Raw genomic sequence first — 27,977 nt, 5'->3', positions numbered from 1 at the left:
ATAACTTTAAACAATTTTAATTTATGCTTGTTCACTTTATTAAATGATCATGGTCATAAATACAGCAAACGCGTTTTGGCATGTATATTTTTTCTCTGTTAAATTTATAAAACGTAACTGCAAAAACTATGGAATAATTGTAGTAACAGAACGATTTTTTTAGCTTACCTAAATAATCATTTTGACTAACAGCATTAAATAATCATAAATTAATCTATTTTGTAATTCTGTACAATACAAAAACGTCAGCCGAAATTAATTACAAATCTGTCGTAATAAATTGGTAATTATATTTTACATGATAACGATTTAAGAACATTCCCACTTGGCTACACTGTGTAAACAACATTAAAAAATATATCGACATTAAAAATATATCGATATTTTAAACTTTCTTGAAAGAGCTGCTGTTTTTTTTTTTCTCTTAAGGAAATATTTAAAACTCGAAGAAAAGTGTTGTGAACTTTAAAATTGATTGCAAAAATAATAGCTTGAATACCAAAGGAAAGAGAACTCAAACAGCTCGAAGAGCAGTAAATGTGACAGTTTGAGTTGAATTTGTTGACATTGATTGTTTATCCTCCTATCCGAACCAGAAACATTTGTAACACACAGCTCTTTCAAGAAATGATTTAACATTGCAAAAGATTCACTGCACACAAAAATTTATTCCAATACTTAAAAGAGAAACCTTTTATCTTTTAATTTGGGTTCTATTTGTTTGTAGCAAAATAAATTTGCATAGAGGACAAACATTTAACTTTATTTTTGACATGAAATTGACTCGGTTTATTTAGTAGGCCACAACATGAACAATTGATAAATTATTTTTTTTCTTACATGTACTAACAATAACTTGATTTCTTTACCAACAAACAGAAATATTTGACAGAAATCAGGCTGACCAATCAACTACCAGACAATCTCAATCGCTTATCATTGACTATAAAGCCTGCCGTTTCTAAACAAAAGGATTTTTTGATTGGGAAACAAGAATCGGACTCTTTGAACGCCCTTGTACTAGCATTTGCAATGAAGTTAAATAATTTGCATTTTCGATCAACGTCTTAACAAATAAAAATAGCTTTCAGATTGCGAGTTATCATCTTGTAGATTTTTACCTAGCTGAGTACAATTATTCACAGAAGTTTATTTACATTGCTTCATTACAAAAAAAGTCGTAAGACATGATGCGTAGAGTACACCTCAGGGTACTTCATAGAATACGCATCCAAGTATACACCTAATTGAAGAAACGTTGGCCCTGTGTGAACGCTAAGACCGAATGGGCTTCTGGGTGAACAGCATTGGAAAGCCAAGTGATATTCCCTTTATTGATAATCAAAATATTTTCAATCCTTGAAAGCCTAAAGAGCATGATTTATGCAATGTGTCTTTTTATCTTTGGTCAAAGTTTCTTCGATCAGTTGTATAAGCTTCAAAGTGAATTTACTACAATCAGCTGAATGGGAGTTGTGTATGGGCGATAATTCGCTGTATCATGACGCAATCTAAGGTATATATAGTTTCTTTTTTCGTGTACCGTGAGCCATGACTAACACTGAAACCCTACTGCTTTCAAAGACGTGTGTGTCGATAAGAAGTTCTTGGAGGGACCTCTCCTTGTTCTTCTCTTTCTCTAACGTAAACTCCTGTCGTAACTTCTCTTCGGGGAATACTGCTCTTAGGAGAGATATTTCCCTCTCGTACCGTGACAGTTTCTATCGGGGAGGAGTCCCTAGGGGGGACATTCTCACTTGGAAGTAGAGACCTTAGTCGAGCTATTTCACAGCGGGCTTCGTACAAGTCAGCGGTCTGCTGCATGGCTCTGTCTTTGATGGCGCGGTTTTCACGCTGCAGTAACTAAAGAAATAGGAAAGCTTAAAGTTAATACTATAATAAATGTACTGGTGAGGCCGACAAATAAAACTTTTCAGTAAAACGCTTTTACCAGAAGAGGTTGATCTTTGCATTATTAGCAGAAATCGAATTCAATAGCGAATTTTCATAATGGCGTCATTTCACTACTACAACTACCAGGAGACCTTTTTAAGTTTAATCTATCTAAAAGCATTTGTAAATGTTTTCCTACCAGGCTCGGGGTTAAAAAAGAAAGTACTGTCTGTAGATGCATAATCATGATTTAATCTAATATGCATTATTTCTTTGTCTGAAGCTTAATTGAGATCAGATAACTGTAGAAAATGCATAGTGCATGTTTTTCATTTTACTTACCACATTCTGTCTAGCCAGGTCAAGTTTCTCACACTTGAGCCTTGAAATCTCATTTTTAAACATTTCCATTTGTCTGTAGTAAGATTCTGAAAAACAATGCGAAATAAGGGATTAAAAGTTAACCATCGAAAAAAAATTCAATCTCTTGTGACTTCAAAGCACACCAAAAAGAACTTGACAGCTTTTGTAGCTCCACCGAATTCCTCGTGTAAACAATATTCAAACTTAAAGGGCATCTAGGCACCGATTTATTCCATTACATTCCATTACTGTTTTGGTGGAAACGTAACTTCATGAAGTTGTTACAAAGTTGTCATCAATGGTGACCGCACCTAAAGTGTCAAAATATCTCAAAACACAAGGCGGCGCTTAACTTAAATCCGGATGTCCAGGATTGAGAACCATTTTTCGGCCACTAGATGGATTCAGTGTGTTCATCTCTCTACGCTTGTAAATAATCAACTGGCCAGTCTACTGCCAGTCGGGATTTATTGGAATTTGGGAAGTCAAAGTAAACTTGTTGAAGGAGGCAGTCCACAAGAAAGTCGTCTTTTACAAATGCGAGTAATGCCCAGCATTGACGTTTGCTTTGTTTGATACAAGTCATAAAGTAACTGAGAAAGTCACCGAAGTAAGTACACTTACCACTGGAGGATAAATCCTCTGTCGAGGCTAGGCTGTCACTGTCTAGCTTGGGTAGGGACGGAGATCTCTCGTCAAACACCTGAGAAGAAACAATGATAACAGTGTTTTAAACTCGTCAAACGAAAGCAAGAGCCGAAGCAGCGTAGACTGAGTTAAACGCCACAAGGTGCTCTGGGATTGGTGGAGAGAGGAGAATTAATTAAGCGCTAGTTATGACGTTAATAAACACACTCCTACTAACCTGTTCAACTCTCTCTGACTCAGGGTCGGTTGGATCAAACATCATAAGCCCCGGTAGAACAGAGCGTGGCCTGTTGGATTCTGACATATCTAACAAGGGTGAAACTATGGCGGTTTTCTTCTGTTTTTGTGCAGGAACTGGACTTGAACCCGCTGACTGTGTATTAATTGGAGTGCCCTGGATTTCTTGTGCTTTTCTCCGGAGGTAAGGCGAGCTTGTTGGTGATCTACTAAAATTCAGAGGAACGTCGCGGTCTATTTTTTCTTCTTGAAGTTTGCGAACGATATACGTAGAAGGTGTGCTGTTTTCAGAAGTATTTGAGCTTGCCTGAGTGTAGTCTTCACTTTGACTCACATCTGCACTATCCATGGTATCAGAGCCCCTTCGGAGACGCGTCGGAGACCGATTGTAAGTCGTAAGTCTTATTGGCTCATCCGACTCATCTTCGGGTCCCGAACGATATCCGCCGACATACCGAACTTGATATTCTCCAGTGGAACTTCCCTCGTAAGATACTCGTGAATGTGTCGATTTGTCAGGCACTTTAGAAGGAGTCCTATATGAACGATCATAACCTTCCAATGTAGGGACAGATTGAGCATGTGTCATGTTTTGTGGCATGTTACGTGGCAGTCGAGGTGACCCTGTATATGTATCCGAGTTAATCTTTTCTCTTCGTGGTTCAGGTGTCCGAGAACGTGTGTTATGTTTCCTTGGAGAGTGAGCGTCTTCGTCACGATGTCGTGACCTCTCAGATGTGTTTGATTCAGAACTGGAATCGTCTGCTGCATAAAACACAGAACTGCCTTTGTTCTGCTCTTGAATTAGAAGCGACTCCATGCTCTTTGCGCGGCCCTGAGTTAACTCCCTGAAAACAAATGCAATACATGGGTAAGACATCGACTGTTCAACAAGTGGGAAAGACTGACTTAAATCCACTTTCACACACACTTTCACTTATGTGAGCGACTACGCTGCAAGTATCGAGGGATATTTATTATGGAAATGCAAACGCAGAGTTTACGGCAACTGTAATCTAACAAACCACGACTACAACAGGAAAATAAAAAACGCCGCGAGGAAATACAAAAAGCAAAAGCAGAAACAACTCGACTACTTTCCTCAACGACTTTCATTTGTGAGAATTTGGTTGTTTACCAAAAGAAACTACATTGTAGGTGATTAATTTGTGTACTCTCAGCAACTGTCTGCTAAACAACTTATTGATACTGTAACGAGAAAAGATATGTTGATCACTTTTGGGAATGTCACTATCAACCGTTATTCCTTGGCATAAATAAAGGTAAAGCACTCAAATGTTTTTTCCGTTAACTTACTTTTTCGGCGGCTTAGACGCCTTCTTCGTTAACAGTAAGCCTTGTGCAGACTTTCTTCTTTGATTTGCCTGGATGGGAATATGAAACACATCACGCTATGAGGATTGGTGAAGATTACACAAAGTACTCTAGTCTTGTGCATGGTTAGCGCATCACAGACTGTGCTTCTAGACTACGAGCCAGTAATCTATCATTTTTCTCAGAGTCAGTATACACGCGAGCCTTTAAACGAACATTTACGAAGATCCGAAGAACTTTTGACCATATCCTTAATACAGTTTACGAAGACTCGGGTCACTGATTCAATTTGCTGAACAAATTTGCTCATTGTCCTTGTTGTCTACCTTCTTTGCCCAGCTCTTAGGAAGACTGTCATCCGAGTCCACATCATCTGGTCTAGCACGTGGCTCTCTCATGGACATGGTACGACTAACAGGACTCCCTTTACGCCACACCTTCCTGATTGACGTAAACATCTTGCCCTTCCTCGGAGTCTAAAGCCAGATACACAAAAACAAATCGTCCCAATTAATTATAAACTCATAGCAAGTGGAAAGTTAACATCTTTATCAACACAGCGTGACTCCTAGAAAGAGCTGAGTTGTACCAAGCTTTAGGAAGTAGCAAGTTCACTAATGAAAAACAACAAGTTTTGCCGATTTGCATTGTTTGTACACATAGGCACACTTGCCCTGGATTAGTCAGTCATGTTATGTATGCTTCGTGATTACTGCTTGTAATATCAGCCTTATAAAGTTATTATTGCCATTTGTTCTATTAATTAAATAAAATAGAGTGGGACAATATCCCCTAGTTGAGGATTTTCTTAATACTCATCGCTGTTTGTCATCGTATTGACACAATAAGGAGAAGTAACATACTGTATGTATCATAAGATTTACAGGTTTTTACTCGTTATTACATTTCCTAGTTAGGGGCTTACATGTACCTCCTCCTCTGCAGCGTCAAGTATCAGAGCGTTCTTCTCAAGTAAATCATTAGATAATCCTCGAAGCAGAGTGGAGCGCGTTCGATCCTGACAAATAATCAGACGAACAAATAAATAATCGCAGCTCAAAAGGGAATTTCAAGCAGCATGTTGGCGAACATGTACAGGCACTTTATGTGATAAGACATTTATAGACTAACCGCTAATTTGGCGAACTCTGCACTGTTATAAGCGGACAGCTCAGCATTGATCAGTTTTGTCAACAAAAACTTGCGAAATTCTGGGCCCTGCCAACGAACAGACGACACTCGTCAACTTCCATCTCTAATTAATGCTGCTCTTTGGCTAAAAATAGGAGACGGGAAAATGAAGGAAGGAAGAGAAGGAGAGTGGAAGGAAGAGAAGGAGAGTGGAAGGAAGAGAAGGACAGAAGGAAGGGAGGGAGAGAGGGAGGGAGGGAGTACATGTACATTATTAATAAAGTATTACTAAAATCGTGAAACACCACAAACCTTCCTAAAAACGGCAGGATTTGGAAGTTTGGGTCCGAAATGAGGAACATCTTCGCGAGCTGTCACAGATACCTACAATGATAGCAATAAATTCTAATAAATAAAACAGTGTTAGGTCATCTTATCACCAAGATCCCTTAGATGTGTCTGTTGATTCGTCAGTGAGACAGAAGGACAGTCGGTCAATCAGTCAATACATATAGAATCAATTCCGTCAACAACACAATTTTCGCAACTAATGCCCATCAAAACAAATGAAACACTGTTCAACACTTGCATAGTCGAAAAAACGTAAAAAGTATTTTACTGTTACAACTTCTATTGTACCTTGTATCTTGTGTTGCTTGTGTTTGGTTCCTCAACCTGCACTACTATGAAGACGTGTAGGAAATGCGAGCGAATAGAAACTGGTGAAAATGGCGTGTTCTCATCCTAAATGCAATCACAACATTGTGTGTTAAAGAGATTACAAAATCGAAACAACAATTAGGCTTACACTTTTTCAATTGTTAAACAATGTACAATCCTCTCGATAACAACCTATAAAGCACTGAGTTTACAGCATGTGTTTTAAAAATCTTAACCAGCTTTTAATACTTTTCCAAGAAAAAAAAAAACTTTTTTTTTTTAATGCATTTATTTAATATCACACGTTACACTGAGAAAGTGAAAAAAAACACAGTTACAAAAAAAAAAAGAAGATAAAAATACATCAAGTTACACAATTTAACCGATAAAGCCTAACTTACTAACAAATACTTTTAACTAGTCTAAATTTTTATATAAATTTCTCTACACGGTATTTAAAATTAAGTTTCCTAACGAATTCAATTACCCCAGGCTCTATTTGATTAAGTTTCTGATTGTAAAGGTAATACTTAGCTAATAACATGCAGTAATTTAATTTCTTTTTTAGAGAGTGTCGTTGCAGTTGAGCAGAATTTAGTGATTTACCAAAGAGTAGTTCTTCATCACTTTGCGTAAAGGAGGTGCCGTTTTCTTCATTGAAGTGTTGTAAAACTTTATGAAAGAATTGTTTAGAAAGGTGGCAGTCGATGAAAGTATGACTTATCGAATCTGGATGGCCGCAGTAGGTGCAGTCCGAGTTGTTCGATACTCCAAAGAGGTGAAGTTCCTTTTTGTTAACTTTGGCTCTTTTCAAGAACCTTGTAGCTGTTAACAACAGTTTCTATGAAATTTCTAAGGGAAGACAACACCTTAATATGGGTGACAACCTTCAGAGTAATTGGGTTACATTTCGATGTTAGAATAAGAATCTGAAACATTTCAAGTGCTTCTATTGAAATTCGTTAAAAATGGCGCTCTCTTTCAAACTGGGATCTCATAGTTTTTCATTAAACAGTAAAGACACTTGTGACAGCAACTTACTTGGAAGACTATAGCAACAATATCATTGCCGATATGTCTCTTTCTTTGAACCTTGAAAATAAACAAAAGCAAGATTGGTAAACAAACATCTCAAGTACATCTCCCACAAAGGTAAGAAGGTTACATGCCTTCTAATTTAAAGCGAGCTCCAGATTGTAATTCTCCTTACTGAGTGCCATGTGGTACCTTTAATGTTAGGTCTAAGAATTTGTTGGTGCATGAAAACATCCTTAAGTTGATGAAATGAATGAAGTGTAAAACTTTATTTCATCAGAATGTTAACTATCAAAACATCCTTTACATGTAAATGATCAAATGAATAATATGCAAAACGTTTTTTGTGAGGATGTTTAGCTGTAAATGGGGACAATTTCCCTTATTCCTGACACCAACTCTATTTGCTTGGAAATTCATCAATATACAGGTACATGTAATAACGAGCAAAATGACGCTTTCCATCAGAGAATGAAAATAATGTGAATCACACAATACTGGTACACAATCACCACTTACAGTTTATCAAGAAAACAATGATAAACTAACAGCAAGACATGTTCTTGTACCGTAACTTGAATTTCACACATAACACTGTTTACCACATTCACTACTTTTTTCCTCCATACCTGTTGGTTGTCGCCACTGCTGAACGGCAAGAGAGTGGAAACATGAAACATGATCTCCCTGAAAAGTACATTACAAATTGAGTTATCTTTTACAGACTCGTACAGTATAACGATTGCCATTAAAAGAGAAATTGACCAGGTGGCCGTGTGAGTTCACTGTTCTCTTTGACGACATGCACACGCTTTTAAGACAAATGAAAGGAATAAAGGAAGGTAAAAAATACAATGTAAGGGAGGATTGCTGGAAGCACTAACGCAAGAAACTCATAAGAGATTGTGACTGGTTCTTACTTGGAATCTAACACAGTATGAACAGATGTTTCTCCTGTTTGCCCATGTTTCACATCCAAGCCTCCATTAAACCTTGTGAAAATAATGCAATAAACTATAAGTCAAACCTGAATTGAATCAAACAAGTATTTTAAGAGTTACATAGACATGTATGACCTATTCTGATACCGGCTACTCGATTTGAGTAACTGTCAATGAAGCAACAAGCATAATGCCCCGATGCCTATTGAAAAATTAACACAATTGCCCTGACAAAAAGAAATACATGTAAAGAATGACAGCAAAGTTTCCATTTTCACGTTATACCACGATCCATCAGTTCAAGGTTCTGTGTTGTGAATGCTTACATGTTACAGAACAAAAAACGTGAAGGAACAATTCAAACACAACTCAACGTCTCACAGCTTACCCTTTGAAGTTTTTGAGGTACACCTGGTCACCTAACAACTCAAGGAACTCATTCATGCCTGCACTGTGGGTCCGATTGCAAAAATATTCCTCTTCTGTTGTCTGAAAAAACAATTCATGGTTCATCAGGGGCACAAACATAGTAACAGTTACATGGTCATAGTTGCTTTATTTAAATGTTCATGATAATAAGTTACACTTCGATAAAGTTAAAATTTATGACTTAGCAATCAAATTCATCTCTGACTTAAAGCTTGTCATTACCTGTCCATATTTCTGGTAGATCACTCCAAACTTGAATGAATGGGACAAGTTGTGTTCATCATACTTTACAATCAATTCCGATGCCTGAGATTAACAAAGAAAAAAAAACGACATGTTAGAATTAGACAAAAAGAAACTTTACATGTACATTTGTACATCATGCCAGCACTAACTCAGGCTTAAGGGTTAAGTATTCTGGAAGAAAAATATCTGATTTGAATTATTGCAACATTTGAGAAGTAGTTAAACATGTGCATGTAATGGTAATATTACATTTTGTTTGCCATGTGTGGCTGTACTTTTTACACAGTGGCAACAGGGGGGAAAGGTTTTAGACAAGTCTGTTTTTAAAGTGAGGAAGTAAAAAGATTACTACGGTACATGTACACAAAAACACAAATATCACTGTGTACCTTAGGATGAGCCAAAACTTGAAACTGATCCACATTGTCTGCATCCTCTCCAAGAAGATACTAAAAAAAATATATAATATCAACACATTTTCTTCACATAAAAAATGCACTGTCTAGCTATTCATTTAGAACTACACAGAGCTGTAGGGTTGTTAGCAAATTACTGCTTTAAACTACATGATTGTACATGCAAATAACCTACCTTAATAATCTCCCTTGGTCCTGGATTTTCAGATAGATTCTCTATTGGTAGAGAGTCTGCAATAGTCTTTTCAGTGGTTCTGTCAAGTGTGATGAAAACAAAAATTATGCACAGCTCAGTCAAATTTGATTTAAATATGCCACAAAACATTTGACACAATAACATATAGCACTATATTAATCAACAACATTAATTTCTGTTCACAACAGTACAGTAATTTACTTGTCTTGGAATTTTTGCGAGTGCAGTGAATAATGCTATTCTACTAGTCATGATCAGTGATACATAATTGACAAGCATTTTTAAACAATGCTTCAAAAGTTTGATAAAGTCTGTTTGTGAGCCAGTGACCAAATGAGCATTCAGATCCAGTCACTCTACACCTCAACCTCTCCTCCCCCTTCCCTACAAGCATGATTTTTACAGCAGACTATAATTGGTGCTTCTATACATTTCACATACAAAATTTACCAGCAGGTGAGTTTGTCTGTAATGCAGGCTAAACATTTATTCAACAACAACAACTCATGATTGTACAGTACCTTAAAATCACTCTGATAAATCCTTGAGTGTCACAGCCATCCAGCCTCTCAATCTCTTGCTTTACAGACAAGATAACAGGACCAAGTTTCTCATCATCACAAATGAAGTTCAGATGCTCCTAAAATGTCAACAAACAAGTATTATAAAAAACCCATTGCCAAATTCTATAAAAGACACACGCTGGATAGAACCTTATCATGCAGCATTAAGTAATTTAAAGCACCTTTCCGCTGAAGTCTCTCCTATAACTCTGGATGACATTATTTGTCTCTATTTTGCAGTCAAAAGGCCTGAAATCATGGCCAGTAAAGCTGCTATGGTTGCTTCCTTCCAACCAGTATTCACCTCCAACAGGCAGAACCACTAAAGGATAAGGTCCACCTGCCGCTAACACCTACAGCACATGGAGGAGTAAAACAATAATTATTCAAATATAAATAAATGAATATAAGGTCATACAATGTGTACAATTTGTCAGTGAATTGTAAACTGTATACAAACAAACACAAAACCCATGTCATGTCAAAAGTGCTGGACATAACTTTCATGGCTATCTGCAGTTAATTAAGCTCTGTATCATTTTGTTTGTGAGACTCCGCCTTATACAGGAAATGTACAACTGTACCTCTTTGACAGGGTCTAAATCTCTCATATCTTCGTCTTCCTCTTCTTCTAATTCAACTTCTTCTTCTTCTTTTGAAATATCACTCTGAATTATAATTTAAAAACACATTATGTTTCATGGACAAGCACTGGAATGTAACTTGCACAAATGTACTAGTACACACAAAATCAGAATATTAACTTGTAAATACAAAATAATGTAAATTACGCACAATGCATAATAAGATGCACAATGTACATGTAATGCAGGGATAAGTTACTGATGGAAGGTGAAAAGAAAAAGAAAACTTTATTTAAGTGTCAATGGTGAGATGGTCTGACCTTAAATATGTTGGACTTTAGATTAGTCAAGTTATTTGACTCTGTAGGTAGCTAGCCAGGGTCTTTATACATGTAGAGTGCAATAAATGTTATACCACTACATGTAAGTAAAACACTTATTATAAAAATGAATCTTAAAATGCCTCTTTCTACCAACAAATTATCAGCGCAATATGAGAAAAATGTTACAAGAGCATTGATTAACTATTTGGCTGTCCTATTCCCAAGGACTAAACTAACTAATTAACCTAATTAGATAGGAAAATTTTATTTTACTGTGCACCTCAGAATGACCATGTAAAAAATAACACCTGCATGCCAGGGTTATACATAATTAATTTTTATTTTTAAACTAACCTCTTCTGCAGTTTCCTGATTGACGTCTATTTTTTCAATAACCAATGAAGGAACGCACCAAGAATGCCTTAAAGGAACAGGCAACTCACACCTCTGGTCCTCCAGACGCTTTCCCTGTAAAGCGATCACAAAAAAGTTGTTGTACAATGCATAATGTTGTGGTTCAAGTTCCTTCCATGTTTAAAATTTTTCAAACTAGTATGATTTTTTGTAAATCAAAATTATAATAATCATAATCTGGGACAAAGGAAATTACATGATTGTACAATCAATCTGGTTTGAAAACTTTTAAACCAACAACAATTTAAACCACAGTTGACATAATTATGTTCATGATAATTTACTGTATATACCGTACAGGTATTTAACAATAATTGCCCAAGGTGAAGTGAATATTCACCAATGTTCACTGCGCATGCTAAAGGTGAATAATTGTTTTAGTATAGTTTTTAGAGGTGAATATCAAGAACTTCTGACAACATAAAGGACTAAAACATGGAAACAGCAAACACAAGTGTGACCCTCCATGTGAAAAGGGGGGTTAACGCAATTTCTCTCAAACGCATTTAAACGCAGCGTTTGAAACGCATTTGAAACGGGTTTCAAACAGTTTCAAACAGATTTCAAACGCGTTTCAAACACCTTTTGAATTTAGAGCGTTTCAAATGCAGAAAACGCATTTTATAGGGTTTGAAACGCCAAATTATTTTAGCATAATTATTACTAAACGTAGGAGGAAGACAACATTGTTTATGACAGTTTCCCAATAGTAATTTTTGGAACGGTTTCACAGAACATCCTGGTAACAAATCGAAACAAAATATGACGTCTACCCGTGTTGCCGGAAGCTCAGTGAAAAGGTTGTTTTTGACTTTCTGCGGCCCTTTTGCTTTCAAATGGCAGACATTCTGCAGAATTTAGCGAAAACTGTAGACTAGCTCCAATTTAACTGCACAAAATAATTTTCCGCGGCAGCCATTTAGCAGCGCTCATTTTACTGTTGAATTACTGCAGTTGGGCTGCATGTGCAGTCAACTTAAACATAGCGCAGAAGTTTTGATAACCTGTCTTAATTTTCGAACTGTTAACTGCAAAATCGCTGTGTGATAAAGCCAGCTGGTTGATATTATTTCTCACTAACAGGAGTATAAAATTAAATCAATAGTGCCGCTCGAGTACTCAGCGGCGACTGTATTTTCATTTGAAGGAATGCAACTCACCGAAAACACGTGTCATCTGGCATCCGAAAGTGAATTTTTCATCGATCAATCAATACAATTTTTAATATTTATATCGCAGTGTGTTTACAGGGAACATAAATTTGCAGTTTCCTTTTCTCCTGTGTGCGTTGCCATTCTCCATTCATGAAACCTCGGAAACTTCAAATGATCGCTGTTGAACGTTCAAAGCGACCGGCTTGTGGTTTGAAGCATCAGGTTACACGAGTTCCGCACGTGATTAATCGTGGCGTAGAATTACTTTACACGCAACAGTTTCAAATGTAACTGTTCATACATAAGGTTTTCGTTTTACAATCTATAGTTTAGTGAAATATGTCGCTTATTTGCCGAAATTATCTCGATAAAATGTGATATATTTCAAGTCTTCAGAAAACAACCTGATGTGTGAGAGGTGACAATGCACACGATCTGTATAAAACCTGATACTTTGTTTACTTTATTTGGCGGTCAAGATTTGAAAGTTAAAACGATCGGTTAACCGAACGGACAGTTTAAATGTGTTGTTCAGTTTGGTTTTTCAAGTTACAAGGGAATTAACAAGCGACAAGATGGTCCAAAAGCAAGAAACACGCTTCAGGATATGTGGTGATATAGTTTTCGTGCAGCGAATGTGTTTGTTTACCGTACGCGTTACATATTTTCAACATGCCTCAGACACAAAGTGATGTGGATAAGGCATACGATGTAAGTATATTTTATAGACTGTACAACTGTACACAATGCAATATTCACAGACAAGCTCTTGCAATTAACACAAGTGTGCATCACGCTAATTTATTGATGAGGAGAAAATGTTACTCAAATCAAAAAGTTTTCCTGCTACAACATCATCATTCTCTGATTTCCTCAGTTACTGTAGACACTGTATAATTTGAACTGAAATCGTTGTTATATTTTGAATAAATTATGCTTCAACAGTAATGATAATCTTAAGCATGGCGTTTCAAACACATGCAAACGCGTTTCACCATGTTTCAAACGCCTACTGTTTGAAACGCGTTTCAAACACTTTGAAACGAATTTCAAATGCATTTGAAACGGGTTTCAAACGCGTTTCAAACAAAAACGCTCTTGAAACGCTGTTACGATAAGCCCCCTTTTCATATGGAGGGTCACAAGTGTTTTATTTTATTTTATTTATTAGATTTCCCAACATTACAAAAAATATTTACAACAAAAAAGATAAAATGTATAATAATAATAAAAAAATAGTGGGAGGATAACAGCAGGGGGAAACTGAATTCCCATGTAAAAGCTGTTATCCTAGATAAAGCTAAAAAATGACAAATAAATTTACTAATGAATAAAATTTTAAATTTTAAAATTTTGTTGGCTTGCATATGTTGTGGTTTAATTTTTTCTTTGGTTTAAAATTTTTCTATCCAGTTTGATTTTTATTTTTCATTGTCTTATGTTCATTAACATAATCTGAAACAAAGGGAAATAAAAATCAAACTGGTTTGAAAAATTTTAAACCAAAGAAAAAATTAAACCACAACATATACATTTTAACTAGTTTAATACATTGATTGCAAATCAATTCACACATAAGTTAAGCAGTAAAATTTAACAAAAGAAACACCTTGAAAAAGAAATTCATCTGGTATGTACTGATTTTGCTGTTACTGTGTCTGACTAACTGTTGGTACGGTATGCATGACTGTACAGCCGGTAAAAATACAAAGCTAATTTGAAAACTAATCAAAAAAATAAAACTTTCATCAACACAACTCACCGTTGATATAATTAAATCACACAATTGTTCATGTTCTTTCTGTTGGTAAAAAAAGATGAGTGATCACAAGTTTCCCTTTATTTGAAGGCAATCTTGTACAATCAGAAAAATTACTTCTTGAAAATATCATGACAAAACTCCACAAGACTGGATCAACAGGTTTCATGTAGTCCTCTTATTCTTTCTTAACGTGCGAAAGATTAAAAAACAGGGAAACTTAAGATTTCAGGGAAAAAATGTTGGATAGTAAATCTATTAAAATAATCATAATTTAATAGACATTTTTGTGTGTTTACAAACATGCTCGATCGCTGTAAATTTTTACTTGTCTTCTTTTTTGACTCACCCTGGCTACAGGCTTGCCAAATCCTGCAAGACTCGTAAAAACATACAGCAATACTACCCATTTAAATTGTCCAATGACATGTATATGCAGTGTATATGCATGTACACTGCATGTGCACGCATGTACATGTACCAAAATCTAAGCATACAAGGATATTTTCAACTCATGGACATGTATAAGCATCGCACTGCATACAGGTACAAGGAAATGAATGCTTCATTATTCTGTAGATTAAGATTGAAACATACCATTTCCATTCCAGTCTCAATAAGAGGCATAGTCCGTGGACAGGACTTGAAGCCAGAGAACCGTAAACTGTCTTTTGTCTATCTCTCATAGCCTTGCCCTACAAAAGAAAACCATAAGGGATAATAATTACAGACTGGGTCAAGACAAACTAACAATAATTTAATTATAATTGTACATTATTAACTACAATTTATAACTTCACACATATAATTATTGCAAAGAACCTCATTTTCTACAAATTAACAAAAACATATACATCAACTCGCTTCTGTTGAAGACTGCATTCAATCACGTACAGCTGTAGATACAACGTCAGGTATTATCGACTAGACAGTATAACCACAGATCTTAACAGACAGGATAATGCTTGGCTACTTACAGGAAACCCCCAAGGTTGATAATGCAATAGCAAGCAAACGAGACAACAAAGCCAATACTGGAAGCACTTAACAAATAGCTTATAATTACCAACTTGGAGTTTATAACTATGGTATGTTGAGAGCTGTTTTTGATAAAAACAAGCGACATTTCAAGTGGTAGCCCTTTTTTTAGAGCAAATCCCCAAATGCGGTAAATAAATTTATTCCAAGTTAGAAATAGACTAGAAAGTGTTTTTCACTTGCCTGCCAACGCAACACAACAGTTTCTTTTGAAAATAATCCCACGATCAATATTGAAACTTGTGAGTTCATGAAATTCCAATTACATAAGCGTGTGATTAAGACAGTCATGCAATTCTGAGTTAGGATTATAAAAATTGTGATCTCTGTCAATGAATTGTTTTATATTTTGCTTTCTCGGAAATTTTCCAAATGTTATTGGAGGGTGAATTGAAAGTTCTGAACAATTTCTCAAATATTTCTTCCAACTAAATGTATCTCCCAAAGACTTCTTTGCAAGCTTTGTAATGATATTTTCAAGAAGTCATTTTTCTGATTGTACACAATTACTTTTTAAATAAAAGGAAACTTCAAAATAATAGTTTTCTCAGGTAGAAAAACACCAAAGAATAATAAACAAAAAATAAAGTAACATGGGTAGTTAGGCCAGGGGGGGGGGGGACTCCCATATTAAAGGGACAGGGATGCTCATCGGAAATTTTGAAAATATCCACTAAAAGAGACCAATCTGGGCATGGCTCAAGCTATTTCAGACCCCTAAAAGATACCACAATTCTGAAAAGAGAATTTATTTCTTCGTGTGTAACCTTAAATGAGACTCTGACGGCTAAAAATATTGCTATTTTGCTCAGAACACCCTAAGCAAGACCCAAAGTCCGAAATTTACACCCCTAAGCGAGATGACGAGCATCCCCGTCCCTTTCATAAGGGAGTCCCCCACCCGGGTAGTTAGGACCAAGAAAATGATAGCTTATGAATAACAAACTTTAAAAAAGTCATCCAATTTTTTCATGATAATTATACTGTCTTTGACATACATGTAGCTCCTTACAGTAAAAGAGGTTGCCTAATAACAGTCAGGCATTTCCAGTCATTTCACCAAATGAAATTCATTCATTTACAAGAAAGACTGGAAGACCACATAATTACAGTCAACTCTCTAAAATGGACACCGTCGGGACCCGCTCGAACTGTCCGTTTTAGAGAGGTGTCCGTCTTATAGGGAGTTTAGTTACAATAAAATGACTGAAAAACGACAGGGATGGGACCAACACCAGGTGTCTGTCTTAAAGAGGTATCCGTCTTATAGAGGTGTCTGTTAAGAGAGAGTTGACTGTATCTCAAATGATTTCCAGCTCAAACCAACCCATGTAGTTCAGTTTTCTGGACCTACTGTTGTTATGGAATTCTAAAATGAATGCTGACTACAGTGACAACCAATACAAAATTTTACAATTTATGGTTTCTGTCAAATATGCAAATGACTTTCTAGCCTTCTAAATGTTTGTATGAATTCTCCTAAGCATAGAATAAAATGTACATACATGTTTTGTGGTAAAACCTACAAAATTACTGAGCTATGGATTGTTATAATCTTTTTAAGGCAAACTCTAGAATCCACAACCTATTCCCTTTATTAGACCTTGATTTCAAAATTATTTGTACCAAAGTGCAAAGTGCACTAACTTGTAAAAACATGTGCTTTCAAGCAAGTGAAAAACATGACAGCTTTACCTTCAAATTTTATTATGAACTGTTTTTGTGAGGTTAATTTCATGCCTAGCAGTAGACTGTAGAGAAATGCAAGTAACCCTGCAGAGATTCATGTACTAGTGACTGATTGATTGTTGCTTGTTTATGGTTTTCTAAACACAAGTTATCAATCATAGATTGCAGATCACTGTAGTGCAAATCATTAATGGACCTATTTAACTCAAATCTCCTGCTGTTATTGGGTGAAATGAGCATTCTTGCAATGCAAAACATCTGTTTCACTGCCTAGAAAATACATGTTAATTATTATTTCCATGAGATGTAACTCAAATTTGTTTAATGCTCTACAAGGTTTGCTAGAACAACACTGTAAACCCATCTCACTTTGAATTAAATCTTAATTTTATCACTCAGTTCCAAAAAATGTTTGTGTATAAGAAATCAATATACTACAATAGGGCATGCTGGGTGTTTACCGAGCCAAGATGTTTCTGATCTTTATATGCCAAAGCTCAGTGAAGCACCCAAAAATGTACTGCCCTAGTTTAAACCTAAGACTTGTAAACTCAGGGCATAATAATTGCATAATAAAAGCTCTTTCTATATTGGTCGTGTCATGACCAAAAATAACTCCATGCCTGCTCTGAGTGAGTAATTATGATGGAGCCAAAAATATGACTTAACAATCAATTGACGTTCAAGCCTCTATGTTTCATTTTCATACATGTAGCAGCAAATAGCTTATTTCACAAAAACCTTGTTCTAGCTTCTTGCCAAAAATGATTAACATGTACCAGGGTAATAAAGGAAATACAAATTTGTACTTTTAAGAGTGTTGAATGTTTAGAATTGTTTTCTCTCGGTTGAATTATTTTGATTCTCCCCAAGGAAAACGAAACAAAAACAGCAAAGTTTGGACAACACAATGAAAGGACTGTCATTATTATTTTTGGACGGAAAACCAACTACATCCTGGATGTACATCCTGCACTAAGAAGATCATTTCACCAAAGACGATTTAACCACATAAGCAAGTTCTAATATTGATGTGGTCCTTAGTGCATCAAACAACTATTTCAAACGAAGCATGAATTCCCAAACAGAAATTGCAAATCACTTGACAAAGACTCTATTGTGCTAAGAAATAGGTGTAATTAAGCTCTTTCCCGCTCCTTGCGAAGGGAATTAAATTGAATCCAAAACATCACATAACATGACACAATCCATGTTGAATGTAATGACTCATAATTTCGCATTTACCACCCAGCAATTAAAGTAAGTTGTTTCAAAAATGCTTCAGTTCTTTTACAAAATACCTCTTTCGTTAAGAATGCTCGATTCGAGCCACTTATCAAACAAAAGTTTCTGAAGGAATTGCCTTTTGAAAGCCGCTCGATTAATCGTTTCACTTGTATTCTCGTTCGGTAGGGAAAGAGATTAGACGAAATATTATTTTTGATAACACTAGTGCTAACCATTGCTAAACAAACCTAATTTGCAATAATCAGAAGGCAAATGGAAACCTAAATTTAACAGACAAACATGACAAGCCGCATTCACTTACCGTCAACTCGGGCAAGAGGATTTATGAAATTTAAATGAGAAAGCTTGCCGTGAAAACTTCAAGCCTTAGAAGTTACCGCGTAACGCCTCGAATAAAGAGTCACGAAATTTCCTTTCGGCGAATAATATACAAATGATCACACCGCAGTGATTCGCATGCATTTGTGCTCACCGCAAATTTGTTACCCAAATATTTATCTGCCAATCAACATAGAAACAATGAAATGACATAAAATGTCTACTCAAGTACGAAAAGCACTCGAGGCTAGAAACGACAGCGGCGTCCAAGATTGGTCTTCCTAAGGTATTTCTGAGTTCTAACGACTAAATCACAGGCAATATAGTAAATTACTTTTTCTCCCAAGCGATAGAAACGAAATTATACATTCTTAAGTCGTTAGAGCTTTCTTTGATCTCAATATATTCAAAGTAAACTACATATATACACCGGCAGCAACATGAAATTACAAAAATTAAACAATATTGACTGGCAGTCTGTCGTGGATGGCGGAGTCAGGGTGTAATGATCAATAATCGAGAAAATGTGTAATGAGTCGCAAAATAACGATTGTAACCCAAAAGTACATACCTTATTTGTCAACGTAGTAAATTAAATACAAAAGAGACAAAAGTCTCTGATAAAAGGACAGCAAATAAACCGCAAAGTTTTGCAAAACTTTGACAACGATTTTCCTGATGAGAATTTGAACTTGCTATAAATAGCCACTGACCTGTATTGGCATGGCACTGCGGGAGCAAAGAGAGTCGTGGGGCCTGGATCCAATTCCATTTTCTTCAGAAACATTTCTCTTTCACTCGCAAATTAAATGTGAAATCGGCAATAATAGGCAGTTTGTGGTCAACTCTTACCGGAAATCGTTTTGTATCTGAAAATCTAAGGAAACACTTTGACGCGCGATGTTTGGTCAGATCAGGCGGGAAATCTGGCTACGAAACGAGTGTGAAGTCATCACAGGGCGGATATTAAAGTGCGGTATCCATTGGCAACCGTGTAAATAATAACTTTAATTTCTCATTATATCATGCTCCTCACAATAATTAAACCACCATTTCAACCACTTTTTCAATCTTTGATACAAAATTGTGAGGTATAATTTTATGTAACGACTCAGCAGTGATATATTCATTTTCTAAATACTTTACTTTTTACCGCAAACTGAAATTTTTGCCATCGTGACAAATTTCCATTAACCCGTAGAGAGCCAATATCTTCAATATCCGTGAGAAAGCACACTACGTGGTAATATAACTTAAGGAAATTTAAATGGTCCATGCGTATAAAATACAACAAAATATTACATATTATGCCAATGCTTTGCTTTGGGTCAAAGGCTGTTGCTCTAGAATTTTTACATTGTACAGTTGAACCCCTCCCTACGGACACATCGTGTTCCTTACAGTTAACTTGGTCCCAGAGAAACTTAAATTCTTATAATCTCTGTCTCTATAATACGGATATGTACATAATACGGGCCCTCAGCCCTGTTCATTTGTTGTGCGTATATTAAAGAGGTTTGACCGTATAAGACCTTCAATTGACGACATTTAATGATGCAATTATAACCCGTTTTTAATCTGATCACGTAAAATACAGATTTTTATGGAACTGATTGTGGTTGTGTTAAGTGATTTTCATTTACATGAACAGAAAATTATTTTTAGCAGATATTTACTTAAAATAGAAGTCTATTTTAATACCGCTTTAGCGCTGTCGTTTGTATAAATGATCTTAAGACACATAAAAAAATAAGTATAACATTAAATATTTTTCACATAGTACTTCGGTTCAATATAAGGTCTTTATTAACTCAACCAAGCAAAGACTTGATGTGTTTTTTAAACAAGTTACCATATCGTATATTCATGTTTGTGCTTCGGCTTCGTAGTTATCGGCGTCCTGAACATGCAAGACTTTAAACTTCCAACAATAGAACAAAGGCGAATATGGTGAATCAAATGAAATACCAACTTTGCGATTCAAACAAAATACCAACTTTCTTCTCAGTCAGTTCCTCAGTTTAATTCTTTTTTAATAGTTTAATTATTTTAATTATAAATCAATGTACACTTACATATATTTCCATTACAATCGCACTTACTATTGATACACTATTCTGTTCTTTGTATAATAAATGACTCATTCAAAACTTGAAGTTATCATGCAATGAGCGTGTGAACCTTCAGTTACTCACGCAACAGAAGCTTCATGTATCTCATGAAATTCGATACACTTTTAAGCTCCCGTTTCCAAGCAGGAACAGTTAGCTGTCGAATTCAGTGCACACATACGGGGGTGTCCGTAAAAAGCACAGGAATGGAGAAAGGTGAAGTCCCTAATAATTCAATACTGTTCCAATGAGCCGAGACTAGGGTGTTGCATTACGTAAAAATTGAAAAACGCAGTTTTAGTTTCGATACAAAATTTGTTCGCTAACAGAAAGTTTATTTTTACTATGATTCCAACAAAGAAACTTCAAAAAGGTTTGCACGCGCATTTTCAAGAGGTGAGCACTTCAGATAGGTTGAAAATATACAAACTTTCATGGACTTTTCTTATTGAAATGGTCGTGACCATGACTGAGTGTCCTCTTAAGGGAGGTGCCCTTAATTTAGTGGATGCTTGGTTGTATCGGTTGTTATTGTTCTTTATTTGTGTCAATTAAGGGCGTGGTAATGAGTTTTACAAAGATCAAAAAGCGGAAGCAACCCTTACAACAGCCAAAAATAGGTATGTAACACTGCTGTACCTTTCTTTAAAAACATGCTTTTATTTATTTATTTCCATGGGGATAACAGGTATGGGTTGTGAATTAATTGAACTCAAATCAGTAAGTTTTATTCTTCCTTTTCATTTTTGTCCAACTAAAGATAGGTCAGTCAGTGTAAAGCGAATGGCTTGTCAAACTTGAAGGTAAGTGAATGTATTTTCCCTCAATTTTTTATTATCATTTTAAAAAATTAGTTTTTATTACTGAGAAAAATTAAGATATTGAGGGAAATTGTTGACACATTTGATATCAGCGTTCAGTAGAGCTCTTTCAAGTGAGGAGGAGTCAAGATGCAACTTTCTTGAGCAGTTATCAGTAACTAGGAAGTCACAGTCCTAGATGGCTTGGCTCCTGTTTATTAAGTAAAAATGAGCTCCCATTTCCAAAGCAAAGCGTTAAAATTTTTTACGATTTCAGTTTCAAAGAGTTAGATTCACGAAAATAGTGATTCTCTTCATGAAAAATGAATTTTAATCGGGAAAGAAAGATAAACGCAAACGTCAAACGACTTTGAGCTGAACTTGAGACTTTGTACCTCAGGAATCAAAAAATACCATAAGGTTACTATTGTTCGGTTAGCGGCTACTAATCAGTTTAGTGATTTTAGCGAGTTGGGCGAAAATCGCTAAATTTAGTACTCGCTAAAATTTGTCTTGGTCAAATTTAATACTTGTTAAATTTATGTACTCCCTCCTCCACCCCAAAGAAAAAACAAAATTAAACATAGTCGACTTGAAAAATTCTTCAAGAAATGGATGCCGGTAACTTTGTTATTTCTGGCATTGAAAAAATGCAAACGTTCCGTTTGTTCTTTAAATGAACATTTATTCCCATCTAAACTATATGTTTTTTAAAAAAAAAAAAAATAGCCTGTGAACGACAAGCGACAGCCGGAAATACGTGTGCATTCGCAGGCTCACCAAAAACTTGTTTACACGATATCGCTGATTTTTTAAAACTTTTCGGAAAATCGCTGAATTAAATAGTCGCTAAATCTTGCTCAGAAAAAATCGCTAAAATTACATGTAGTAGTCGCTAATAACAGTAACCTTTAAAACTGGAAGAACAACAAACTATTGAAAAAGCTACTAGTTTAAACAGAAAAAAACCTATTTCATCATAATATAGTGTGACTTTGATTTATTTCCACTAAGAAACAGCAAATCAACCTTTCAAGCTGTATCAAACACCGTTATACCCGTAAAAATGTATGACAACAAATGCACTCTTCAATGGACGTTTTTTTAGTAATATGTATGAGCAATGCACGCAATCCAAGAAGATGTTTTTTAAAAAACAATACTAAAATAATGTTGACTGTATTGATTTTCCATGGCGATGCTTCTGATGTTGTTGTATTTTAACATCATAACCATATTAAAATACAGATAGATGTTCTTGCAAGTTAATTCAATAACGTTCCCCTTGCACGTTGCAGCAGACTGTTTATTCTTAAGCAGAATGATTACACGAAAGCTAAGCCGAAGTACATGGCTAAAGATGTTAACTATAGTCTCGTATGGAATTACATTTTTTTAAGCTTCCATTGCAAGCAGCGTTACATGCAAAGTTGTGTGATCTAGCTTGAATTCTTGTGTTCAATACAAAGTTCACCTCCCCCATTCGTTTTAATTGTCAAATGTGGACAAACCATTTCAACCTCATTTCATATATTGCCATTATATCAAGAAAAACGTTTAGAGAAAAATATAAATGGTTTAGGTTATCGTTTATTATCAACAAATCCACCTCCAACCTCACTTCCTTCCCATGCAATGATATTAATATTTTTCTTTCTTATTTTCTTTATTTTTTTGCTTGTTTTTTTGCTTACCATTTTTTTACAGATAGTTTCTTTATTTATAGGTTTGCTTTCGCAGACCTTAGGGTTTTCGTATTCTGTAATTAGTGCTATTAAGATAGTCCTGTAAGTTTATTTCGCAAGTTTTATAAATATCATGACTGCAAAACAAGAGGTAATTTCTAAACGGTGATGGAATGGAAGATAAACTACATAACTCGTCACTATGGGCAAAGTATCGACAAAGTCAGGGCCTGAAATAAAAGACAGATATCGCTTACTCGCTGAGTTGAGTGTCCCGACGAACAGCCATGATACAAGGCATGTCTCACCTTGAAACCTTAACGAGCTATAAAATTCCCTCTTAGTCACGAGTCACCTCTGTGGGCGCCCACCGCCCACACTAAATGGCGTCGCGATAAGAGCAGTGGCCACATTTTACAGGCTATACAGACAACAGGAATAATGAAATGTGTTGCTCCAAGCTCCTTTAAAAGCACTCTCGAGGCTGACTCACGAATTAGTAGAAATGTGGAATAACTCCTTTATAAAAGGATAGTAGCTATAGTGGTTGCTCTTCAGAGGGCTATTGCCATGTTCTCGTTTTATAATTCGAAAAGCGTTCCAGCTGTACTATGAACGAAGAATTTTTTTGCTCTCATTGGAAACACAAGCCATACAGCTCAAGAGAGGCTGCTGAATTGTAGAATATCAAAATATTATTAAGTGCTAGTTTTTCTCTTGTGAGATTTTTAAAATTCCCTTATAATTTTATCAGTGTATAGAGTGCCATATTATTTTGATGGCCTTGGTACACAGCTCTAATTATCAAGATTTTATCATAAGTTCAACGTTATTTTCACTCCACCGATCAGAATATTACAATAACATCAAAGTGTAATAAACACAAAGTCGAGAAATTTGTTCTAGCTGTCTGGCTTGAAATAAAATTATTGCTAATGGTATCATTATCAATGGCACATCGTACCACAATGGATGACTCTAAGTTCAATTTAATTGTTTAAATGGGTATTGAGATCCGCACATTGAGATCCGCAGCATCCGCTTGTTCATTTAGTCAGCTGGTTTCCTCCTTGCAGCTAATATAAATAAGCATGTACAGATCTTCCAAAAGAGAAAATGAAGTTGAAAATTTAATTCAAGCTGTTAAGTTCAAAATTTACAATGACACCTTACGTTTCGCTAGGAAATGAAGGCGGAGAGAAAAAGCAATATTATGTATTGCTCGTTTACATGTAGATCTTCTACAAAATTGTATTATGCGTGAACAGGCCAGTATATTTATCAAGATTGCCTGCTTGGTAAAAAAAAATTTCTTGTTTTTGACTTCTCTGTATTTAGTCTATTTACACGGGTCGCTGGTCTAGTATGTTAGACGACCCAGCTCAGATTGTGTGTTTTGGACAATATTCATATCCACTTTGAAATATTGCTTATCGTTTTTCAGATAAAATCTTAATAAAGGAAATTAAATTTGTAGGATTTTGATCGAGATGGCAGTCGTAAAACAACAAACTAAAGCAATTAAGACCAATTAAATCCCAACATATACAAGACGACAAGTAACTGGTGCCAGAACGATTTCAAAGGATTTTTTTACCAAACACAGAGCCTTGCAGTCAAACCCAAAGCGAAAATTCAAGAACTCCAGGCCTCAATCTATTCCCGAGTTGTATTTACCCAACATAATTTTAGGATTTTATGGGGACTGTGAATTTTCCGTCTGGATTGAAGGATCAAAGGAATCAAAGGATTTTAACAAATGCAGAGTTTGGCAGACAAACCCAAAGTAAAAAGTACAAACCTTCTCGGCCTCGATCGATCTCCGAATTGTGTTTACCTATCACAAATTATGTAGGAACTGCGAAGTTTTAATAAACGAAGAATAAATATAACACACCTTCCAGTTTTCATTTACTTCTTTGAATTAAGCGTGTGCACCCTTCAAAACTCCTTCATTGGAAAGGGCATGGTAACAAAGCTATGGCGGTAATAACTTTCGATGGTTATTTGGAAGCCACAATAGCACAAATAACGTTTTGGTACTCGTATTAATGAATCCTTTAATTCACGTAATCATCCTGTTGGGGTATAATGTACTATCATATCCTCAACTCTAACGCTAAACGACTGAAATGCATAGCAATCCGCACTACGGACAAATGACATCCCGGAGCTTGGTGCTAAAGGGTTAGGTTAAACTAACTGTGTACGGATTTTAGTCAAATTGAGTGAATAGAAAAAAAACGACTACCAAACAGTAAAGGAACATTTCAATAACAAAGCAAATACAAAAGAAGGCACGGGTGGACAAAAATTGAAAGGAGATTACTATATGGATTTTTTACTGAACTGTTATCAAAGTTTTAAAATCTCGTTTGTTTGTAACTTTAACTATATAAAATGGACGGGAGACGTATTTGTATGAAATGAAGCTATTGTTTTGTCATTTAGAACAATGAAAGTAATGTCTTCGCTAGCATTAAGTTTCATAGCGAGTATTTGAGTATAAAATACACTTAACTCAGCCGTGACACAGTTCATTTAAGCCCAGGATAAGCTACAACTACAACACAAGTGTGTGACATCATTTAGGAAAACCCTTTTCAAATCAGAAGGTAACAAACCTTGTTCAGCAGTGAGGGCAAAAATCGTCGGTTTCTGTAGCATTAGTGATTAGACACCAGTCCTTTGCAACTGTACCCTTCGTATATTTGCCAAGTTATCACAACAAAAATAAGAAGCGGCTAAAGCTTTCAGGGCTGATATATATGATTAACTCACGTCGTGGTATGTTCCAAGACAATCGCGGCGGTCATTTTTTAAATACTTTGGATGTAGACAGATTAAGATGCAGACGAAAGACAGTCTACTTTGCCGATCATATTCGCTTTGATCATATTCCGCTTGTTATATTTTTTTAATAATCTGACGTCATAACTGGACGGTGAAATTTTTGTCATTCTGATAGGTTGCTACGGTCAGAAAATATTTTGATGTCACCATGAGAACCCGAGTGGGGTATTTTTGGCGGATAGAAGCTAAAAACGCAAAATTGCAAAAATGTAACAATCAAACGGAAAAGGTGTTTTGTCAGCATTTTTGCAAGGAAGGTATTCCCACGTCATCTAGAATACACAGAAATGGCAATTAATTTCTTCTTCTTTAAATTTAAACTTAGGAAAGTTGGGATGTTGACTCTCACAGTTTCTCTTTCAATATCAGTTACTGACCAATGTCCAATTTCTGAAAAATTTAGGCGACTCAAAAATTATATTTTTCCCCATAATGACTAGAAAAATATTATAATTAAGCTATATGCGAAAAGAATTTCTTAATCTAAATGCAGGTATTGATCACAATCAATCCGTTTAAAAGGCATCCAATCTTCTAGACCATAACATATTCTAAACTACTTCCTGCTACGGTCAAGAGCTTTTAATAAGGCTCATCGTGTCTTGATATTGCAATTTATATTAAAAAAATTATCATGAATATAATAAGTCTAGAAATTTCCAATTACATGTAAACGTATTTAGATGCGACATCCTACGGGGTGACGAACGTAAAGCAGTTTTAGTACTACCGGGTATTATATTAGTTTTCAGTTCTATAAAACAGTCATTCAAGTAGTACTTTGACAATTCTAGGGTGTTAATGCTTCTCGAAAGTACGCAACATTTAAACCTAACCATTTTCTTAGAAAAACTGGGCTATAAAAATCGTGACAATCAAACGGAAAGGCGTTTTCTCAGCATAAAAGCAGCAATAACAATTTCTTCTCTTATCTCAATTTGATTTAAATTTAATTAAACCAAGGAGAGTTGGAATGTTCACTGTCATAGTTTCTTTGAATATCATTTACCGACCAGTGATCAACTATTGAAAATTTGAGCGACTCAAAAATGACATTTCTCTGCACAATGACTAGACAATTATCACGCGAAAAAATTTCTTAATAATCTAAATCCTGTTGTATTGATCATAATCCGTTTTCAAAAAAGCATCCAATCTTCTTAATCGTGGGAATACCTTCCTTGCAAAAATGCTGAGAAACACCTTTGCCTTTTGAATTGTCACAATTTTTTTATAGACCAGGTTTTTTTAAGAAAATGTATAAAGCCTGCTTTTTTGTAATGTACTCCTTTTATAAGGGACCGGTCATTATTTATGTAGAGGGGGGAAGGGAAAAATATGTTGGAAAGATCAAAATTTCTGTAAGGCCCCCCCTCCAGGCCATGTAAGTAGCAAGTGACCCCCCCTTCTTTATTCAATATTTACGTGATGACCCCCCCCCCCCACCTCATATCTCCCTTTATATGCCTCAAGTAATTTATTATTAAATGCATGTTACATACAATCTTAATTGCACACTTGTTCTAATTCAAAAAGGCTGGATCAACACTTAGTCAACCAAGGCTTCTTTGCTATGGATACTTGTCCAGCAATACGGCAAATTTTTGGATGAGTTATGTGTATAGTAAACATACCTCTATTATTAACTCCTTAACTTTGGAAAAGTGGTAGTTTTTACAAATTATGCTCTCATGGTGAAAACAAATGTAATAACCATGCAAAATATAATTCCTTTCCAATGATTTTCCTAAAGTTGTAAAGGGATTACTTTGAATTCTTGTTGTCATAAATATCATGTTTTATTACTTCTTGGGCTATTGCAGTGATAATCATTTTGTAAAAAGAAAATAATTTCAGTCAAACCAGATATTAAAGCAGATTATAAAGGTCTGGTTTCTTTATTAACTA

At 35.5% G+C, this 27,977-nt stretch overlaps 1 protein-coding gene across 4 annotated transcripts; it reads right to left on the bottom strand.

Annotated features, from left to right (window-relative positions):
* Positions 1 to 14: 14 nt before the first annotated feature.
* On the bottom strand, positions 15 to 25,973 carry LOC144657122 (uncharacterized). 4 transcript variants are annotated; one of them, XM_078517427.1, is made up of 24 exons: positions 25,841 to 25,973; positions 14,925 to 15,022; positions 14,331 to 14,369; positions 11,355 to 11,468; positions 10,678 to 10,761; positions 10,276 to 10,446; positions 10,052 to 10,170; positions 9,510 to 9,588; positions 9,308 to 9,367; positions 8,895 to 8,978; positions 8,632 to 8,732; positions 8,223 to 8,294; positions 7,932 to 7,989; positions 7,309 to 7,359; positions 6,247 to 6,351; positions 5,920 to 5,991; positions 5,608 to 5,694; positions 5,402 to 5,494; positions 4,803 to 4,952; positions 4,459 to 4,526; positions 3,122 to 3,989; positions 2,881 to 2,959; positions 2,236 to 2,321; positions 15 to 1,863 (listed from the first exon to the last, which is right to left on the bottom strand). In XM_078517427.1, the coding sequence occupies exons 2-24, from the start codon at positions 14,952 to 14,954 to the stop codon at positions 1,579 to 1,581; spliced, it is 2,955 nt and encodes a 984-aa protein (XP_078373553.1). In that variant the 5' UTR covers positions 14,955 to 15,022; positions 25,841 to 25,973; the 3' UTR covers positions 15 to 1,578. The 4 variants fall into 4 exon arrangements, with proteins under 4 accessions (XP_078373553.1, XP_078373551.1, XP_078373554.1 ...); XM_078517425.1 differs by lacking the exon at positions 25,841 to 25,973 and adding an exon at positions 19,192 to 19,311; XM_078517428.1 differs by lacking the exon at positions 25,841 to 25,973 and adding an exon at positions 19,192 to 19,311 and having other exon boundaries at positions 5,408 to 5,494.
* Between the last annotated feature and the right edge of the window lie 2,004 nt (positions 25,974 to 27,977).

The sequence above is a fragment of the Oculina patagonica genome, chromosome 6 (assembly GCF_052425735.1).
Source record: "Oculina patagonica isolate OP01 chromosome 6, crgOcupat, whole genome shotgun sequence".
NCBI classification, from domain to species: Eukaryota; Metazoa; Cnidaria; class Anthozoa; order Scleractinia; family Oculinidae; genus Oculina; species Oculina patagonica.
This window is presented reverse-complemented; position numbering and strand designations above follow the sequence as displayed.